The 17537-nt window shown below is 43.5% G+C and overlaps 1 protein-coding gene and 1 long non-coding RNA gene across 12 annotated transcripts in view; one reads left to right on the top strand and one right to left on the bottom strand.

Annotated features, from left to right (window-relative positions):
- LOC140202735 (uncharacterized) overlaps positions 1–651 on the bottom strand; it is a 60611-nt gene extending 59960 nt beyond the window's left edge. Inside the window, exon 1 of the long non-coding RNA XR_011887178.1 lies at positions 558–651. This is a non-coding gene — a long non-coding RNA (uncharacterized lncRNA). The remainder of the gene's footprint in view (positions 1–557) is intronic.
- LOC140202734 (DENN domain-containing protein 5B-like) overlaps positions 1–10207 on the top strand; it is a 301107-nt gene extending 290900 nt beyond the window's left edge. For all 11 annotated transcript variants that reach the window (XM_072267984.1, XM_072267990.1, XM_072267985.1 and 8 more), the window contains 2 exons: positions 3710–3890; positions 6456–10207. In XM_072267984.1, coding sequence (XP_072124085.1) covers positions 3710–3890; positions 6456–6639 — 365 coding nt within the window. In that variant the 3' untranslated portion in view covers positions 6640–10207. The remainder of the gene's footprint in view (positions 1–3709; positions 3891–6455) is intronic.
- Positions 10208–17537: the final 7330 nt, after the last annotated feature.

The following is a 17537-nucleotide window of genomic DNA, read 5'->3' as shown; positions in this document are numbered from 1 at the left end:
TTTCCCAATGGAAGTCATAATGTCTCCACACCTAACACATTGAACTCATGTAAGCATCTTGAACAGACTCCCCTTTAATCTTCCACTATCTAAGCAAGTTTGTACAACTCTTGATAAAACTTAAGTGCTATGAAAGTTTGCAAAGTTGATTATTGGAATGAGTGAGTTTGTCAAATGAGGAGACGTTACACAGACCAGACCTATAATCTCTAAAGTTTGGAAGAATAACAGGTGATCTCATTGAACCATGGAAAATTCATACAGTCTTGACACAATAGATGCAGGATTGATGTTTCCCCTGGCTGAGGTATCCATCACTGGTTAAGTCAAAATTTCCAAATAAGAGATCATCTATTCAGAACACAGGAGAAAAAAATTTGCTTTACCCAAAGAGCAAAGAATCTTTGGAATATTCTGGAGGCTCTGAAAGCTGTAGAGGATCATTTGCTATGCGTATATGGGACAGAGTGGTAATCTTCTAAATATTAAGAGAATTGAGGACTAGTAGATTAGTGGAGGTGAGTAGCTCAGAAGTAAAGGATCAGCCATGATCTTACCAACTGGCCCAGTTCTGCTCCATTTTCTTGTGTGAAGATTTGTACTCAACAGTTATTTCTCAAATGAAGGTTGGCCTATTCAGTAAGGTGTTAGGCGCCCTGTGGAGAAGAGAGTGAAGACAAAAACAAATAATTACTTTAACGAGAAGCAAACATCATATAACAGTACAGCACAGAAACAGACCCTTCAGTAGGGTTGCCAACTGTCCCGTATTAGCCGGGACATCCTGTATATTGGGCTAAATTGGTTTGTCCCATACGGGACCGCCCTTGTTCCATATTTCCCCCGCTAAGGTAGAGTGTCCTGATGAAACCGTTCATAAGCTGAAATGGCGTAAAGCAAAGAAGCAATTATAATTAATTTATATGGGAAAAATTTCTGAGCATTCCCAGACCCAAAAAATAACCTACCAAATCATACCAAATAACACATAAAACCTAAAATAACACTAACATATAGTAAAAGCAGAGTCTGGAAGATTAAGCCAAAACCGATTTGTAGAAAAAAGTCGGCACGTACACGCATGCGCACACAGGTGCCCGCGCAAGGCTTCATGGTCATGGTAGTCTTTCTCAGGGTAAACACAAGTGTCCCGTATTTGACTGCTACTTTTGTCCCTTATTTGGGAGTGAGAAAGTTGGCAACCCTACCCTTCAGCCTACAATGCCAAATTAAACTAAATTTCTCCTGCCCACGTGATCCATACCTTTCCAACCTCTGCTGAGTCATGTGTATATCTGGAAACCTCTCAAATACCTGCTTCCATTACTACACCGGCAGCCCATTCCAGGTACTTACTGGTCTCTCTGATTAAAATACAATTTTCTCCACACACACTTTGAGGCTTTCCCCTTTCACCTTAAATGCAGGTCCTTTAGAATTTGACATACTATCAGCAGCCACTTTATTAGATACACCTGTACACTTGTTAATGCAGATATCTAATCAGCCTATCACGTGGCAGCAACTCAATGCCTAAAAGCATGTAGACCTGGTCAAGAGGTTCAGTTGTTGTTCAGACCAAACAGCAGAACAGAGAAGAAGTGTAATCTAAATGACTTTGACCGTGGAATAATTGTTGGTGCCAGATGGAATGGCTTGAATATCTCAGAAACTGCTGATCTGGGACTTTCACACACAACAGCCTTTCGAATTTTTACAGAGAATGGTGTGAAAAACAGTGAGCAGCAGTTCTGAGGGTGAAAATTCCTTGTTAATTAGAGAGGTCAGAAGAGAATGGCCAGACTGGTTTAAGCTGGTAGGAAGGTGACAGTAACTCAAATAGCCACACATTACAACAGTGGTATGCAGAAGCACATCTCTGAACACACAACAGACTGAACCTTGAAGTGGATGGACGATAGAAGACCATGAACCTACACTCATTGGCCACTTTGTTAGGTAAGGGATGTAACAAATAAAGTGACCACTGAGTGTATATACTCTGGGAAAGAAGTATTGGCCGCCTACTATCCATACCTCTAATAATTTGAGAACTTCTATCAGATCTCCACTCAGCCTCTGCCATTCCAAAGAAACTAACCCAATTTTGTTCAGTCTCTACTCATGCTCTGTAATCTGGGCAGCAGCCTGGTTAAACACTTCTGTTCACTTTTCAAAGCCTCCACATCCTTCCTATAATGGGGCAACCAGAATTTCATGCAGTACTCCAAGTGCGGTATCATCGAAGTTTCATATAACTGCAACGTGGCTTCCTGAGTCGTACTGTGTACTCAGTGCCCAGATCAATGAAGGCAAGCATGCCTACACCTGCTTTTCCACCCTTTATACCTGTGCGGCCACTTTCAGAGTGCTATGGACTTGAACCTAAGATTCTTCTGCACAGCATTGCTGTTAAGGGTCCTTCCATCAACTTTCTTACACTTTCCCTTTACATTTGACCACCCAACATGCAATGGCTGACGCTTGTCTGGATTAAGTAGAGTCAACAGCCAGTTGGAAAGGGTGGGCCTTGAGGAGATGATGCCTCACGAAAGTTACAGGCAGATGAATTGTATAAGCAAGAATGTGATGAATGGAGTATATCATGAGGTCCTTTAGTGGCGAGAATAGAAAAGCAACTTTTGGTAAAAGTTGGGGTCGAAGAAGAAACCATGGAATGGTTGAGGAAGATAGTGAAATTAACACTAGTCCTACATTAATTCATCCTTTACTCAACTCATAGAGATTAGTGTAAGTGTAACCCTATTACAGCACAAGCAGTAAATTGGAGCTCTTTTCCCATTGTTGTCTGTAAGAAGTTTGTACATTCTCCCTGTGACTGCATGGATTTCCTCCACATGCTCCAGTTTCCTCCCACATTCCAATGACGTGCAGTTAGGATTAGTGAGTTGTGGGATGCTATGTTGGCACTGGAAGGGCAGCAACATTTGCGGGATGCCCAGCACAATCCTCGTTGATTTAATTTGACGCAGAATGGCACATGTCACTGAATGTTTTGATGTACATGTGAAAAATGAAGCTGATCTTTATAATGTTTAATCTTTAACATACACAGGACACCCCTCCTTGCCCCAACAACTCACACTCTGAGAGGGCACACACCCCAACAACTCACACTCTGAGAGGGCACACACTCCAGCAACTTGCACTCCCTCACACAGGATAATTCTTTAACAACTCACTCTCACACATCCACTCAAACCACCACTGTTTATATGTATATACACACACACACACACAATCACACACTCAGTACAATATAACACACAAACACACAATATATTATGATTGTGCATGTGTATACAGAGTCTCATGCAAACCCATTGCCACACCAACTTTTAAATGCTCTATTTTTCCCTCGAACTCTCCCATAATGGAACCTTCCTTCCACCAGTCACTCCCATCATTGGAGGACTCAGTTTCATTGGCCCTTAACATCATTTTCCACACTTGCATGCCCACACTTTCTCAGTCTCACACAGGGGAGGGGAGAGAAGGGACGCCAAGGGTCCACGTGTCTCCATCACCAGGATCCCACCTGAGGTGAGTTTCTGATGCAGTCCTGCCCCCAGCTGGTATTTGTAACCATCCTTCGTCAATCCGGACCCTGACCCGCTGTATACAGACCAACTGTGATGACTCTGCTACAACCCACAAATTATTTTTTCCCCCATCTCTTGAAACTCAGAGAAAGCAGTCACGTACTTTGAAACCGCCGACGAGGAGGAGGCTCAGGTCAACCTGCTGGAGGGGAAATGTTGCACGGAGTCAGCAAAGTCACTCTGTCAATACGTGAACGCCATCAATAGTGCGCCGAGGAACATTGGGAAAGACGGGAAGCTACAGCTGCTCGTGTGTCTCGGGGCCAGGTATGGGCAACTTATCCCACAGCACAAAACCTCGCCGGGTTCTCCGTTGCTGCTCAGCTGTCAGCAGGAGTAGCCCGACGAAGCACCAGGCACTCCTCCCACAAGGAGTCTTCTTGGGTGTATTTTGTCACCAATTTGTGCTTTCAGATTTCATCTGCCTGGTCTTTCCCTATGACTGTGTCTGTGTTACCTTACATCTTCATCCATTAGTGTATTCAATTCTCCCAATCAATCCCCTTGTCCTTCTAATCATTGCTTTTATTCTCAATAATCCATCTCCCTACACTCCCCTCTTTGTCTCCTTCCCTTCCCCTGTCTCCTCCACCACCTCCCATCTCCATCTCGACCCACTTCTCCCCCGCCCCGCTCTCCAATCATACTGATCGCACTTTCATGTGCTCCTGTTCCCACATCATCCCCCGCCCTTCCTTCCCCAGCTTACCAAAGAGTTAGGCTCACAGTCACAGCCAAGAAGTTAAAGCTGTGTGCTAATTTTCTTGGAGGTCCTGCCACTGGTGTAACAGAGATCAAAATTCAGCAGTTCCATCTGTACAGATACTGTCTACTCTAGTGTCTTTTTATGAAGGAAGGGAGCCCCATCACCCTGTGCGAAGGTCTCTGTTTCAGCTTAAAGCAGAGGGCAGTCTCATAGTGGTCACAGTTCTGTTTGTGTTATAGAAGGGGATGCAGGATCAACAACAGCAAATCTAAAAAGTAGCATGTTCCATTTGATAAATCAAGCTCTTTGAATGTTCATTATAATTAGTCCCACTCCTGCAGTGAATGGGTAATGGTGTAGTCAGTGGGTAATGATGTTGGTACCTACCCAAATAGAAGTACCTGTAGAGAGGGGTGTGGTGATGGGACTGGACATGGAAAACATTTATAAAACACAGAACATTACAGCAAAGTACAGGCCCTTTGGTTCATGATGTTGCACTGAGCTTTTAAAGTGGTTAAGAATATGTAAGTATGTTGGTCTTCATTAGTCAGAGGATTGAGTTCAAGAGCTGTAAAGTAATGTTGGAGCTCTATGAAACCCTGTTTAGACCACACTTGGAACATTGTGTACAGTTCTGGTCACCTCATTATAGGAAGGATGTGGAGGCTTTAGAGAGAGTGCAGAGGAGATTTACCAGGATGCTGCCTGGATTATGTCTTATGAGGATATATTGAGTGAGTTGGGGCTTTTCTCTTTGGAATGAAGATGCATGAGAGGAGATTTGATGGAGGTGTACAAGATGATTGAGTGGACAACCAGAGACTTTTTCCTCTGGGTGGAAATGGCTATTATGAGGGAGCATAGTTTTAAGGTGTTTGGAGGAAAATACAGAGGGGATGCCAGAGGTAATTTTTTTATGCAGTCGTGAGCGCATGGAATGCACTGCCAGGGTGGTGCTAAAGGTAGATACATTAGGGCTTTTAAGAAACTCGTAGACAGGCACATGGATCAGTCCAACCTTTGAAACTTTATACAAATCTGTAAGCCTTTCCTTGAGGTACAGCTCATGAAACAAGAGTGCTTGTACTCTACCACAGCATTCAATGCTACGTTGCATTTTTAACACAGGAAAAACACCACAGCGTTTCTCTCAGTAACAATCACCTGACCAAAATTAGTGCTAAACCAGGACAAAGGAAGGGCTCAAGGAAGAAATTTCAAGTGGCATCACAGGTACTGTAGACTTGATTAGTAAGAGAACTTTTGGCATATTGCCCTTCATGAGTCAAAGTATTGAGTACAGGAGTTGGGATATTATGTTGAAGTTGTATAAGACGTTGGTGTGGCCAAATTTGGAGTTGTATGCAGTTCTGGTCACCGACCTGCAGGAAAGATATCAATAAGATTGAAAGCATGCAGAGAAAATTTACAAGGATTTTGCCAGGATTTGAGGATTGAAGTTATAAGGAAAGGTTGAATGTGCTAGGACTTAATTCCCTGGCGCAGAGGAGAAAATGAGAGGAGATGAGATAGAGGTATACAACATCATGAGGGGTAAATGCAGGCAGGCTGTACCCACTGAGACTGGGTGAGACTAGAATTGGAAGTTATAGGTTAAAGCGAATTATTTAGAGGGTGGTGAGAACGTGCAATTAGCTGCCAGTGAAAGTGGTGGACATGGGTTTGATTTCACCATTTAAGAGAAATTTGGATAAGTATATGGACGGGAGAGGTATGGAGGGGTATTGTTCAGATTTCGGTTGATGGGACTAGGCACAGTAACAGTTTGGCACAGTCTAGATTGGCCAAAGGACCTGTTTCTGTAGTGTAGAGCAGTATTTCTATGTCTATGTCAAAGCAAGAGACTTGGACGACTGCTGGTATGACTGTCAACAGTGGGATGGTGGATGAAGAAAGGAATAGGTGTGCAGAAGAAGTGGGGATTAAGGATTGCAGGGTTGGAGGAGGTTACAGAGATGGGGAGGGACATCACTGAGTCAGATCCACTTCCAGTGGTCCTATTGAGCCACAGTCTGTTATAGAATGAGTTAAAAAGGGAGGTGCACTGGCACATTAATTTGGACAGCAGTCTTTTACTCATGTTCTCCCTCTATCTAATGCAGGGACCACTTGCTCCCACAATGGATCCCACTACTGGCAGAGTGCCCAGTGATCTCGAGGATGTACGAGGATGGTGCCCTGCTCCGCGACCGCGCCTCCGTCAACTCACTCATCCGTGTCCTCCAGACACTGCACGAGTTCAACATTACACTAGAGACCTCGCTCGTCAAGGGCATTGACGTGTAGCATTGGTTTTTCAAAGGCAGAGACCCTTCCCCACCACCTCTGACGTGTTGAGCAAGGAAGGGTCTCCTGTCCATGTTGCCAAGAGTATGGATCATGTGACACTGTATGGAGATGGACAGCAAACCAACTGCCTAAAGGTCATGCCAGCCAATCCTGGCAGAAGAAAATAGTATTGATAATGTTATAAAGAAGTCAAATAGATAATGAAGAGTATTTTTGCCTGTTGGATGTGTGTAAATAAATTGTACCTTTACTGAATAGTGATTACACTGTCAGCTGTTCACCAGAACCTACTGGTTAAAAAGTAGCATTGATTTAGAATACTCCATGGGGATTTTCCTTTTCACCCCTCCCTTCATTTGTACCCCATTTGTGTAAATATTCTGTTTCTTTTTTTGCGGTAAACTTCAGAAAATTTCTGAGTCCTACTTGGGGCAGTGGAGTGTGGTAAATGTGTGTGTCTCGCAGTTTCCTCCAGTTTTGTTTGGGATGTGTCTCTCTCGTGTTCCCTGGTTCTGGAAGAATTAGTTTGATGCTCCTGGTGCCTCACTACATTTTTCTCCTTTCTGATTCCTCGATCCTCTGCAGAAGTTTAAAAAAAAAATGTAAGAGCGCTGGTTAATTCACTACCGCTCAGTGCCCACTTCAGTACTGCAGGGGTTCTGGGTGACCAGTGGGGAAACAAAGCATTGGAAGGGGAGCTGAGGGAATACATGTGGTCTACTCAGTGCTGTCTGGAGCAGGGCTAGCCTCGCATACTACTAAAACCCTCCAAATTATAAAGTTATATATATTTGATCATATTTTCATTATTTATTGGTTGAAAACTTAATGCTGTTTTGATTTAATGGGTAAATCTCCCCTTGTAGCCAGGAAGGGAAGTGCGGTATCCTCTCCATAACATCTTCAAAGAACAGGCCTTCCTCCCTGGCCCCCGGGGGGGGGAGGAAGAATCAGAGACCTTCCTTTCCCTCCATGCCACTACCCCCCCACCACCCCCCCCCCGCTACCTCCTTTGGTTAAACGGCCGAATAACGCTCACTGCTCAGATTAACTGGCTAATAGCAGAGCAATAAATACTGAGGGTGGAAAGTGGGAACACAGCCTGCGGACAGAGGAGAAACAGTATTCTTATTTTAAACATCAGTATTTGAGAAATCAATCAAGTGCTGGGCATGTAAAATAAATCTGAAAATGCTGGCGCTGCAGGGTCATTGAGGAAAAGGAAGGCCATTAACTTTGTTTTAATTCCAATAAAGGGCCTTGAACTCCAGTGTTAATCTGTCTCATGACTCCAGAGGCTGAGTATTTCCAGCACATTTCAATCATTGCAGGGAGCTGCCTTGAGGGAGATAGCTGAACACTATGGGCAAGGAATCCCTCTGTTCTGAGGAATTCTGAAGGGGAGCTTTCAGAGATAAAGACCTCTTGTTTTTTCCCGTGATTTTGAACACAAGGCTATTAGGGAGTGCAGTTCCTTACTCCTACTGTCCTGAGAATCTCCTGTAGGCTTCAATCCCACGATTCAGGGTTGAACAGATGAGTCTGAACACTCTGTACTGTGTTGGGGAGGAACTCGGTAACAGTGGAGTCCTAGCCATTCAGGCTTGCTGTTTTGAAACAGATTTTTTTAAAATTTTGTTCTGGACAAAGTTAAAATCTGTAGGGAACCTGGACAACAGTGTCAGCACCAACAAGCATACCTGCTTTGTGATTTCCCACTTTTCCAGGAATGGGAGTATAGATCTAGCCTTTGAAAATTCCTCTGTGATTCCTTCTTACCAAGATCAGATCAACCATCCACCCAACTGGTGCTCTCAAATTCCAGGTGTGAACTGTAAGCAGTTTATAATGGACATGCACATTCTGTAGTCTGTCTAGGCCATTTGTCAGTTGCCCTTAGATCATCCTAAAGTCTCCATCAATTAAAAATTAACCTCCCTAGGTATGCCTGTCAGTGATTCCTGGAGGGAAAAAATGATAATTGGGCATGAATTGAAAAAAAAAAGTCTATTTTCTCATCTTATTTGAAGTTGTTCAGCAGGAATAGCCTTGCTGGGCAAATCTGGGAATGGGTGAGGGGTGGAAACTCTAGGAATGCTTCAGGTAGCTAGAATGATGATTGAATTTGCACCTCCCACACTCAGAGACCAAGCTTTGACACAATTTAAAACACTTTATCAGAAGATATGAAAACAATATATTTTACAATCAATATATAAGAAATGATGTGGCAAAACCTTCTCGAAGAGGAATCAGAACCAGCTGCATTCTGGGCCAGCGTTAAGACGATTCAACCCTGAGCACCGAGGTGTTTGGGATTTGATATTCACTCTTAAGCCGAGCCTTCATGGTTGGCTGAAAATAAACTCTGCTTTCTCTCCATTCTCAGCGGACTAAAGCAGAGAAACCGGTCAGGGTTCTTTCACTGGTGACACAGGAAAGTGTGCGGGTGTGTATAGGGATAAGCTTAGCCTTGCCTGTGATGGTAATCATGACCAGATGGCCAATGGCTTATCAAGCTCCTGCGTTGAAAGCATTCACCTGGTTGAGGCAGCTTTTCCTTACAGGAGGCAATGTCCCGTGGGGCGAGGCACAAGTATGAATTGAGTAAGTGAGTGTGTGTGTGTGTGTTGGTCCCTGTGTGAACTATATGAGAAGCCATCTGAATATGCCTTGACAACCAAGGACACTGGTTTGACCTCTGTAGTGTTGACTTTGCTTTGGCACCATTCAGGAGACGAGCATTGATTCCACCAGCTGTTGGATGGGTTTTGAGACAGTAAATCCCCTGAAAAGATATCTGTAAATTGGCTATTGCTCTGCTATGTGAGGCATGAATAAAAGTTGGGCATGAACAGATGATTGCTGCTCAGTTATTAGAACCATTAGATGTGATTCTTGTTTACAGGCTCATTACAGTATAGAAAGCACTGCTTGCCTCAACTGGATGGGAGTGGGGTTTTGCTCTCTGCCAGTTTCCTCACACCCAGCTTCTCCTCATCCTACCAATGTATCTTCCTCCTCCGTTCCTCAGTCATGAACTCATCTAGTTTTTCTCAAAAGCATACAGCTCATGCTCAGATATTGCATATGGTCCCGACTCCTCCATTTTGGGTAAAGTCTTTGTCCTGCATTCTGTAGTGTTATTTATTTTTTAAATTATCTTTTTTGCAACCCTTACTTTCAGACTGCTTCACAAATGCAAAATCTTCATTTACTGTATCAAACCCCTTGACCAAATCATTCTTCACCTTTCTTCTAGATTTGTTCAATCTTTTGTGCTCAGTAATACCTATCTGATCAGTGTGGGTTTTCTTTCCTTTCCCTTCCCTCAGTTAAGGGCTGATTTTTTCCGATCATACACTAGGCATGCAGACTGACACTGACTCAGCACGTGCCCCCAAATGAAGCTTCTGGCTAACCACACTCGCACGCTACCTGGATTTCTGTAAAATAATACATTATTATTATTTAAAAATCTGATATATGTTATCAGTAGAAAATGTGAATTGCTGACTTTGTATATGTGTCCGATAACTAATCCATTGGTAATAAAAGATTAAGGAAGCTAAAATATCTTGTGATTTGGCATTTCATTTTCATATAATGTCATTTCCAGGGGTACAAGTGTAAAGGAAAACAAAATAATTGTTACTCCAGATCCAATGCAGCATAAAAGAAACACAGAAAGATAAAGAACACAATAATAATAAAAAAAACACAATAAATATAAATATATATAGATTGTACAGTATGTCCATAAAGTGATGCTAGTCACAGGAGTGTCTGTACGTAAGGTGACTGACAGGAATTGATAAAGTAGAGGTGATTCATGGTGTGGAGCGGTGGGTTAGTGGGTGGAGGTGTTGATCAGCCTTACTACTTGGGGAAAGTAACCGTTTTTGAGTCTGGTGGTCCTGGTGAAAATGCTACATAGCCTGATGGGAATGTGGCAAACAGCCCATGAGCAGGGTGGGTGGAATCCTTAATGATGTTACTGGCCCTTTTCCGGCACTTTTCTGTATATGTCCTTGATGGTGTGTTGGTTGATGCCAGTGATGTGTTGGGCTTTTTTGACTACCTGTTGTAGAGCCTTCCTGCCCTTCGCATTGCAGTTTCCATACCAGGCAGTGATGCACATTCTCAGGATGCTCTCTGCTGCATACCTGTAGAATGATGTGAGTACAGATCTGCATAATCCAGCAATCAAGAGCTTCCTCAGAAAATAAAGGCATTGGCTTTCCTGATTGTGTATAATATGTTCTGGGTACCATGAGAGGTTTGCAAGATGTGCACTGCTAGAAATTTGAAACTGCTTGCAGTTTCAGTATCAGAATCACTGGCATATGTTGTAAAAATTAAATTAACTAACTAGTGCAAAATGAGAGGAAAAGTACCGAGGTAGTGTTCATGGGTTCACTGTCCATTCAGAAATCCAATGGCAGAAGGAAAGAAGCTGTTCCTGAAACTTTAGATGTGTGTCTTCAAGCTTCTGAACCTCCTCCTTGATGGCAGCAATGAGAAGAGGGCATATCCTGAGTAAGGGGGATCCTTAATGATGGAATCTGCCTTTTTGAGCCTTTTGAGGGCATCTTAATGCTGAAGAGTCAGTGTCCATGATGGAGGTAACTGACTTTACAACTTTCTGCAGCTTTTACTGGTCCTGTGCAGTAGCACCTCCATATCAGATGTTGATGCAACCAGTTGGAATGCTCTACGTCCGTAGAAATTTGCGAGCTCTCACTGCTGTGCCTCATGTAAAGAGGGGTGCAGGTCCTTCTGAAGTTGATAACCATCTCCTTGATTTGTTGACGTTGAGGAAGAGGTTATTTGCCTGGCATCAGGCCTTGAGCTCTTCCACTTCCTCTCTGTAGGCCGCCTCATCGTTGTTGGTGATGAGCCCCACCACTGTTGAGTCATCAGTGAACTTGAACCAGCTTAAGTTCCAAAAGAAGATGATGGGGATTCAGTTTCTTTGAGTCTGTTCCATGATTGCAATGGCTGGGTCACCAGCATTTCACATGTCCCACCCAACCATAGATGTGGTCTCTGGAGAAGCAAATCGAAAATTCAAGGGAAAGTATAGAGAATTTCACTTTTTATCCTTTCTGTGAACCAACAGAACTGGAATGGAACGAAGTTATCCCTGATACTATGGGCCAGTCTAAAATGAAAAGTAGAATGGACAACTATTAACCAAAGAAAGGTCTTGTTCAATTTCGTAAGAAGGCTGGACAACTTAGCTTGGATTTCTGCCACATGGAATCACTTCACACTTCATATGAATTTTGTGGTCTACACCTGATGTGGCCGATTTCCAGGGATCACAGATGCCATACTATGTCTGCGACAGATACTGAAGGAACCAACATGAACTATAAACCTATGTGACCTCTTGGTCTACCTGTAGAAGATGCATCTGACCACATTGGTAATTGACTAGTACACATCCTTGTGGAAATGAGGTTCACCCTCACATCGAGGTGACCTTTCCAGTATGCTGTGAGGTGTGACAATCATACTAAATGGAACAGACTCAGAATAGACCTGGCAGTCTAAAACTGGGCATTTGACCATCAACAGCACAGAAATATATCCATCCTAATCTGTAGTCTCATGGCCTGGCGTATCCCCCACACCCCCATTACACTAAGGCCAGGACATCTATCCTGGTTCCATGAGGAGTGCAGTAAGGGTATTGAGAACAGCACCAGGCACACCTAATGTAACGAGCTGCCAACCTGGCAAAGCAGCAACACACACTACATGCATGCTAAGCAACAAAAACAGCATGTACTGGGCACAGTAAACTGCAGATCAAATTAGTTGCTCTTGTATCTAATGGTGGTGGACAAATAATAGTAGTATACAATCACTCAAGTTGAGTATGATAGCCTTCACAAGGGGTTGTCTATTATTCCCTTAAGGGAGGTTGCCTGTGGTTGATCTTGTTTAACACGGGGAGGCAGATGCATGGGTAGCCACCACGCAGTCCTTGACAGATTGGGGTCAGGGTCCAGTGACATGCAATCCAAGACGACTGGGGACCATTCACTCCTCCACCTTCACTGCCATTGTGATATGTCAACATCTTCCACAAATTCCACTGTTGAAGTCTTGGTTGGATTGCTCTTTGTCTGGAACCTCTCCTTTTTATATTACCATGGGAGCTAAGTGCCAGATGCTAAACGCCAGACAGCATTACTCTTGGGTCTCAAGAACTCATAGGCCCCTCCATCACGACAAGATGACAACCCTCAGTGGATAACTAAACAGCTAACTGGATTGGCAACCTTAAGAACATCTCCATCTTTAATAACACTCAGTCAATCCCTGATTTATTTTAATTGCCAAGGATTCCACTACCTTAAGTGCTCATTCTCTTTACCACTGGCACCATTACTGTAGTGTGCACCATTGACAGAATCCATTTCAGTTATCTATCGAGGTAACTTTGTCAATGCCTGCAATCATGGAAAGGGTATCAGTCAAAAATCCCAGAGTGTATACCAGCTTGAGTTTTCAGGTGATGAATGTCTGAGAATTGATACCTTATTATGTACTATAATAAAATTTGATAAAGGAACAATATTGTTAGATGCAGTTGTATTATTTTGTTGTCATCTCCCTCCTCCTACTCCTACTCATCTTCCACTTCCTCCACCACCACCTTTTGCTCGTCCTCATCTTCCTCCTCCATCTTCTATAATTTCCTTCCACCAGGTTCTCCTCTCTCTCCCTATCTCCACTTTCTCCTTTCCTCCACCCTTCTCTTATGATTCCTCCTCCTCTACTCTCTTCCTCCTCCTTTCTCCTCTTGTTTCTCTTCTTGCTCCTCTTCCTATTCCTTTCTTCCAATTCCTGCTCCCTCTTCTACATTGTCGACTCCAACCTCTTCCTTCTTCTCATTTCTCTTTCCACTCGTCTTCCAAGTTGACTTGCCACCACTGTGGATTTGTGAGTTCTCAGGTGGAGAAGCCAATTTGGACCCACAGACTCAGCCAACCTCCAAGATAGACCTGGAAAGGAAATAGGGTTGATTAGGAATGAAGGAACAGTAGAATGAATAATATACCAAAAGGAGGTTATGTTGGAGATACAGGTGATGGTGTGTGGATTCACAGTAAGCAAAAGGCTCCTTGCATACCAATTAAAAGGCATAGCTCTTGAGAGATGATGGACCAATTAAAAGTGAGTACTAGGACAGTAAACAGAAAACATAAGTGAAAAAATAATGCAGAACAATCAAAGCCAGAATATCTACATCATGAAAGATAACAGAGACTTTGAGGTAGCACCAAATAATGACAAAGTACATTTGTATTGAGACATTAAGTCACCAAAAATGTTGGCAAACTTTTATAGATGCACAGTGGAGGGTACCTTAACTGGTTGCATCACAGCCTGGGGTGGAAACACCAATACCTAGGAATAGAAAACTTTAAAGAAAAGTGGTGGATATAACCTGGTGCATCACAGGCAAAATCCTCCCCACCACTGACACACACAAAATGCTGGAGGAACTCAGCAGGACAGGCAACATCTATGGAAAGGAATAAACACTTGACATTTTGGGCTGAGATCCTTCATCAGGACATCGGCCCTCCCCACCATCGAGCACATTTACATGAAGTACTGCCATGAGAATGTGGCATCCATTGTCAATGCCATGCTCTCTTTTCACTACCATTTGGCAAGAGGTACCACCAGGTTCAGGAACAGTTCATACCTTAAAGCAAGGGTTCCCAAGCTGGGGTCCATGGAATCCTTGCTTAATGGTATTGGCCAATGATATAAAGAAGGTTAAGAACTACTGCCCTGAAGTCATAAGGTTCCTGAACTGGTGTGGATAACTTCACTCACCTCAACAATTAACTGATTCCATAACCTACAGAGTTACTTAGAAGGGCTCTACAATTCATGTTCTCAGTATTATTTATTTTGTATTTGCACAATTTGCCTTCTTTAGTACATTAGTGGTTTGTCAGTCAATGGTACGACTCTTGGCAGTGTGGAGGATCAGCGAGATCTTGGGTTTTGTGTTCATAGGACACTCAAAGCTGCTGCACAGGTTGACATTATTGTTAAGAAGGTGTATAGTGTGTCGGCCTTCATCAACTGTGGGACTGAGTTCACGAACCATGAGTTAATGTTACAGCTATATAGGACCCTGGACAGATCCCACTTGGACTATTGAGTTCAGTTCTGGTCACCTCATTACAGGAAGGTTGAGTGAACTTGGCCTTTTTCTTCTTGGAGTGACAGAGGATGAGAGGTGCCCTGATAGAAGTATATAATATGATGAGGGGCATTGATCATGTGGCAGAAGCAATTACGGGACAAGACAGCAAGAGGAAAGAGTTAAATAGTATGAAGAAGACCGTCACGGACACTAACAAAGGGACGCATGAGTAACTGTATAGTACACAGTGAAAGACGCACAACTAGTAAAGTTAAAGTGAAAATAATGTGATGATGGCTTTAGTCGGAGAAGCTGACAAATTTGATAGTGCTAATGAAGGCTGGTAATCGTATATCAAGAGGGTTGAACTATATTGTGAGGCGAACAATATGGTTGAGGAGAAGAAAGTATCTACGCTTCTTAGCTTAATAGATGCTAAAACATACAAGCTCTTATGAAACTTATTAACTCATGAAACGCCAGCAAGCAAGACGCTCAACAAAATTGTTGCAATTTTACAAAATCACTTGAGCCCTAAGCCACGGGCAATAGCAGAGGGATTTAGATTTCACAAAAGGAAGTAGTTAAAAGATGAAAGCAATTCTGAATACATTGCAGAACTGCACAAACTTTCCCAGTACTGCGATTTTAGAGATGGACTTCACTGGTACATTAACGTACAGACTTGTATGTGGCATGCATAGTCAAAACGCTCAAAAGAGGCTACTGTCAGAAAGACCTAACCTTAGAATAGGCTTTGACATTGCAACATCATTAGAGACTGCAGCAAAAGATGCAGCAGAACTACAGAAAAAGAGTTTAGAATGTGAAGTGCACAAAATGTCCCTGAATGGTGCAAAAAGCCAAAAATATTATCAATGTGGCAGATCCTCCCATGATGTAAATTACTGTCGGTTCAAAGAAAAACTTCGCAGGAAGTGTCACAGACAAAGTCACCTTGAGAGTGTGCAAGGCAACTAAAAAGCACAACTGAGAGAAAACTATCAAACACAAAACTAAGTATGTGCATAAAGTGACCGAATGTGAAACAGAATCAGACAACAAAGAGTCTGACAACAGAGCTCTACCAAGAGGGGTTTCTCATAGGTCAGCGGCGGTTATTTAAAAAGAGAGCTTTGAGAGAGTTTGTCCATTGTACATGGCCTATCAGCGGTGTCAACAGAGCTCTACGAACTAAATAAAACTACAGAAGGGATAAGCAGAGCGGCCATTGTCAGGAGTAGGCCAGTGGCAAGAGTAGAAGTGACAGGCTTTGGCTCAAAGGTGACTTCAGCTTGGAAGAGGCATCAGCTCTGTGTAAAGCATCTACTAAGGTTTCCTTTTTGCTTTTTTTTCCTCTCTTACTGTACCATTTAAATGGCAGTGGTATGCTCTTCGTGCCAGATGGTGGAGAACTGGGAGATCCAGAGTCTCCCGGGGAACTACATCTGCATGAAGTGCATCCGGCTGCAGCTCCTTGAAGACCGTGTTAGGGATCTGGAGCAGCAACTGGATGACCTTCGGCTTGTACAGGAGAGTGAGGATATAAATGATCAAAGTTACAGGGAAGTAGTCACCCCGAAGTTGCAGGAGGCGAGTAGCTGGGTGACCGTCAGGAGAAATGGAAATAGGCAGTTAGAGCAGAGCACCCCTGTGGTCATTTCCTTCAGAAACAAGTACACCGCTTTGAATACTTTTGTGGGAGATGGCCTCCCTGGAGAATGCCATGGCGACTGGGTTCCAGGCACTGACCATGGGTCCATGGTGCAGAAGGGAAAGAGAGAGAAGAAGGGAGCAGTAGTGACAGGGAAATCAATAGTGAGGGGAACAGACAGGAGGTTCTGTGGATGTGAACAGGACACCCGGATGGTATGTTGCCTCCCAGGTGCCAGGGTCAGGGATGTCTCAGATCGCATCCACAACATTTTGGAGAGGGAGGGGGAGCAGCCAGGTGTCTTGGTACATATTGGTACCAAAGACATAGGAACGAAAAGCAATGAGGTCCTGAAAAGAGAATTTAGAGAGCTAGGCACAAAGCTGAGAGCAGGACCTCCTGCGTAGTAATTTCTGAATTGCTGCCTGTGCCACATGTCAGTGAGGGTAGAAACAGGATGATTTGGCGGATAAATGCTTGGCTGAGAAGCTGGTGCAGGGGGCAGGGCTTCAGGTTCTTGGATCATTGGGATCTCTTGTGGGGGAGGTATGACCTGTTCAAAAGTGACGGGTTGCACCTGAACCCGAGGAGGACCAATATTCTTGTGGGCAGGTTTGTTAGAGCTGTTGGGCAGGGTTTAAACTAACTTGGCAGGGGGGTGGGAACTGGAGTGAAGGGACTCAGGAAAGGATGGATTGTGAAAAGTAAAGATAGCATGCAGTCAGACTGTCAGGAAGGGCAGGCAGGTGATGGGAATTAGTTGCAGCCAACAGGCTGAATATCAAATTATTAAGGATGCAGAATCAGAAAGGATAGCAAATATGGTACTCAAGGTGTTGTATCTAAATGCACACAGTATAAGAAATAAGGTGGATGATCTTGTTGCATTATTACAGATTGCCAGGTATGATGTTGTGGCCATCACTGAATCATGGCTGAAGGATGGTTGTAACTGGTAGCTGAATGTCCACAGTTACACATTATATCAGAGGGATAGGAAGGTAGGCAGAAGGGGTGGTGTGGATTTAATCAGTAGAAAGATGTGACATAGGATCGGAA

The sequence above is a fragment of the Mobula birostris genome, chromosome 9 (genome assembly GCF_030028105.1).
Source record: "Mobula birostris isolate sMobBir1 chromosome 9, sMobBir1.hap1, whole genome shotgun sequence".
NCBI classification, from domain to species: domain Eukaryota; kingdom Metazoa; phylum Chordata; class Chondrichthyes; order Myliobatiformes; family Myliobatidae; genus Mobula; species Mobula birostris.
This window is presented reverse-complemented; position numbering and strand designations above follow the sequence as displayed.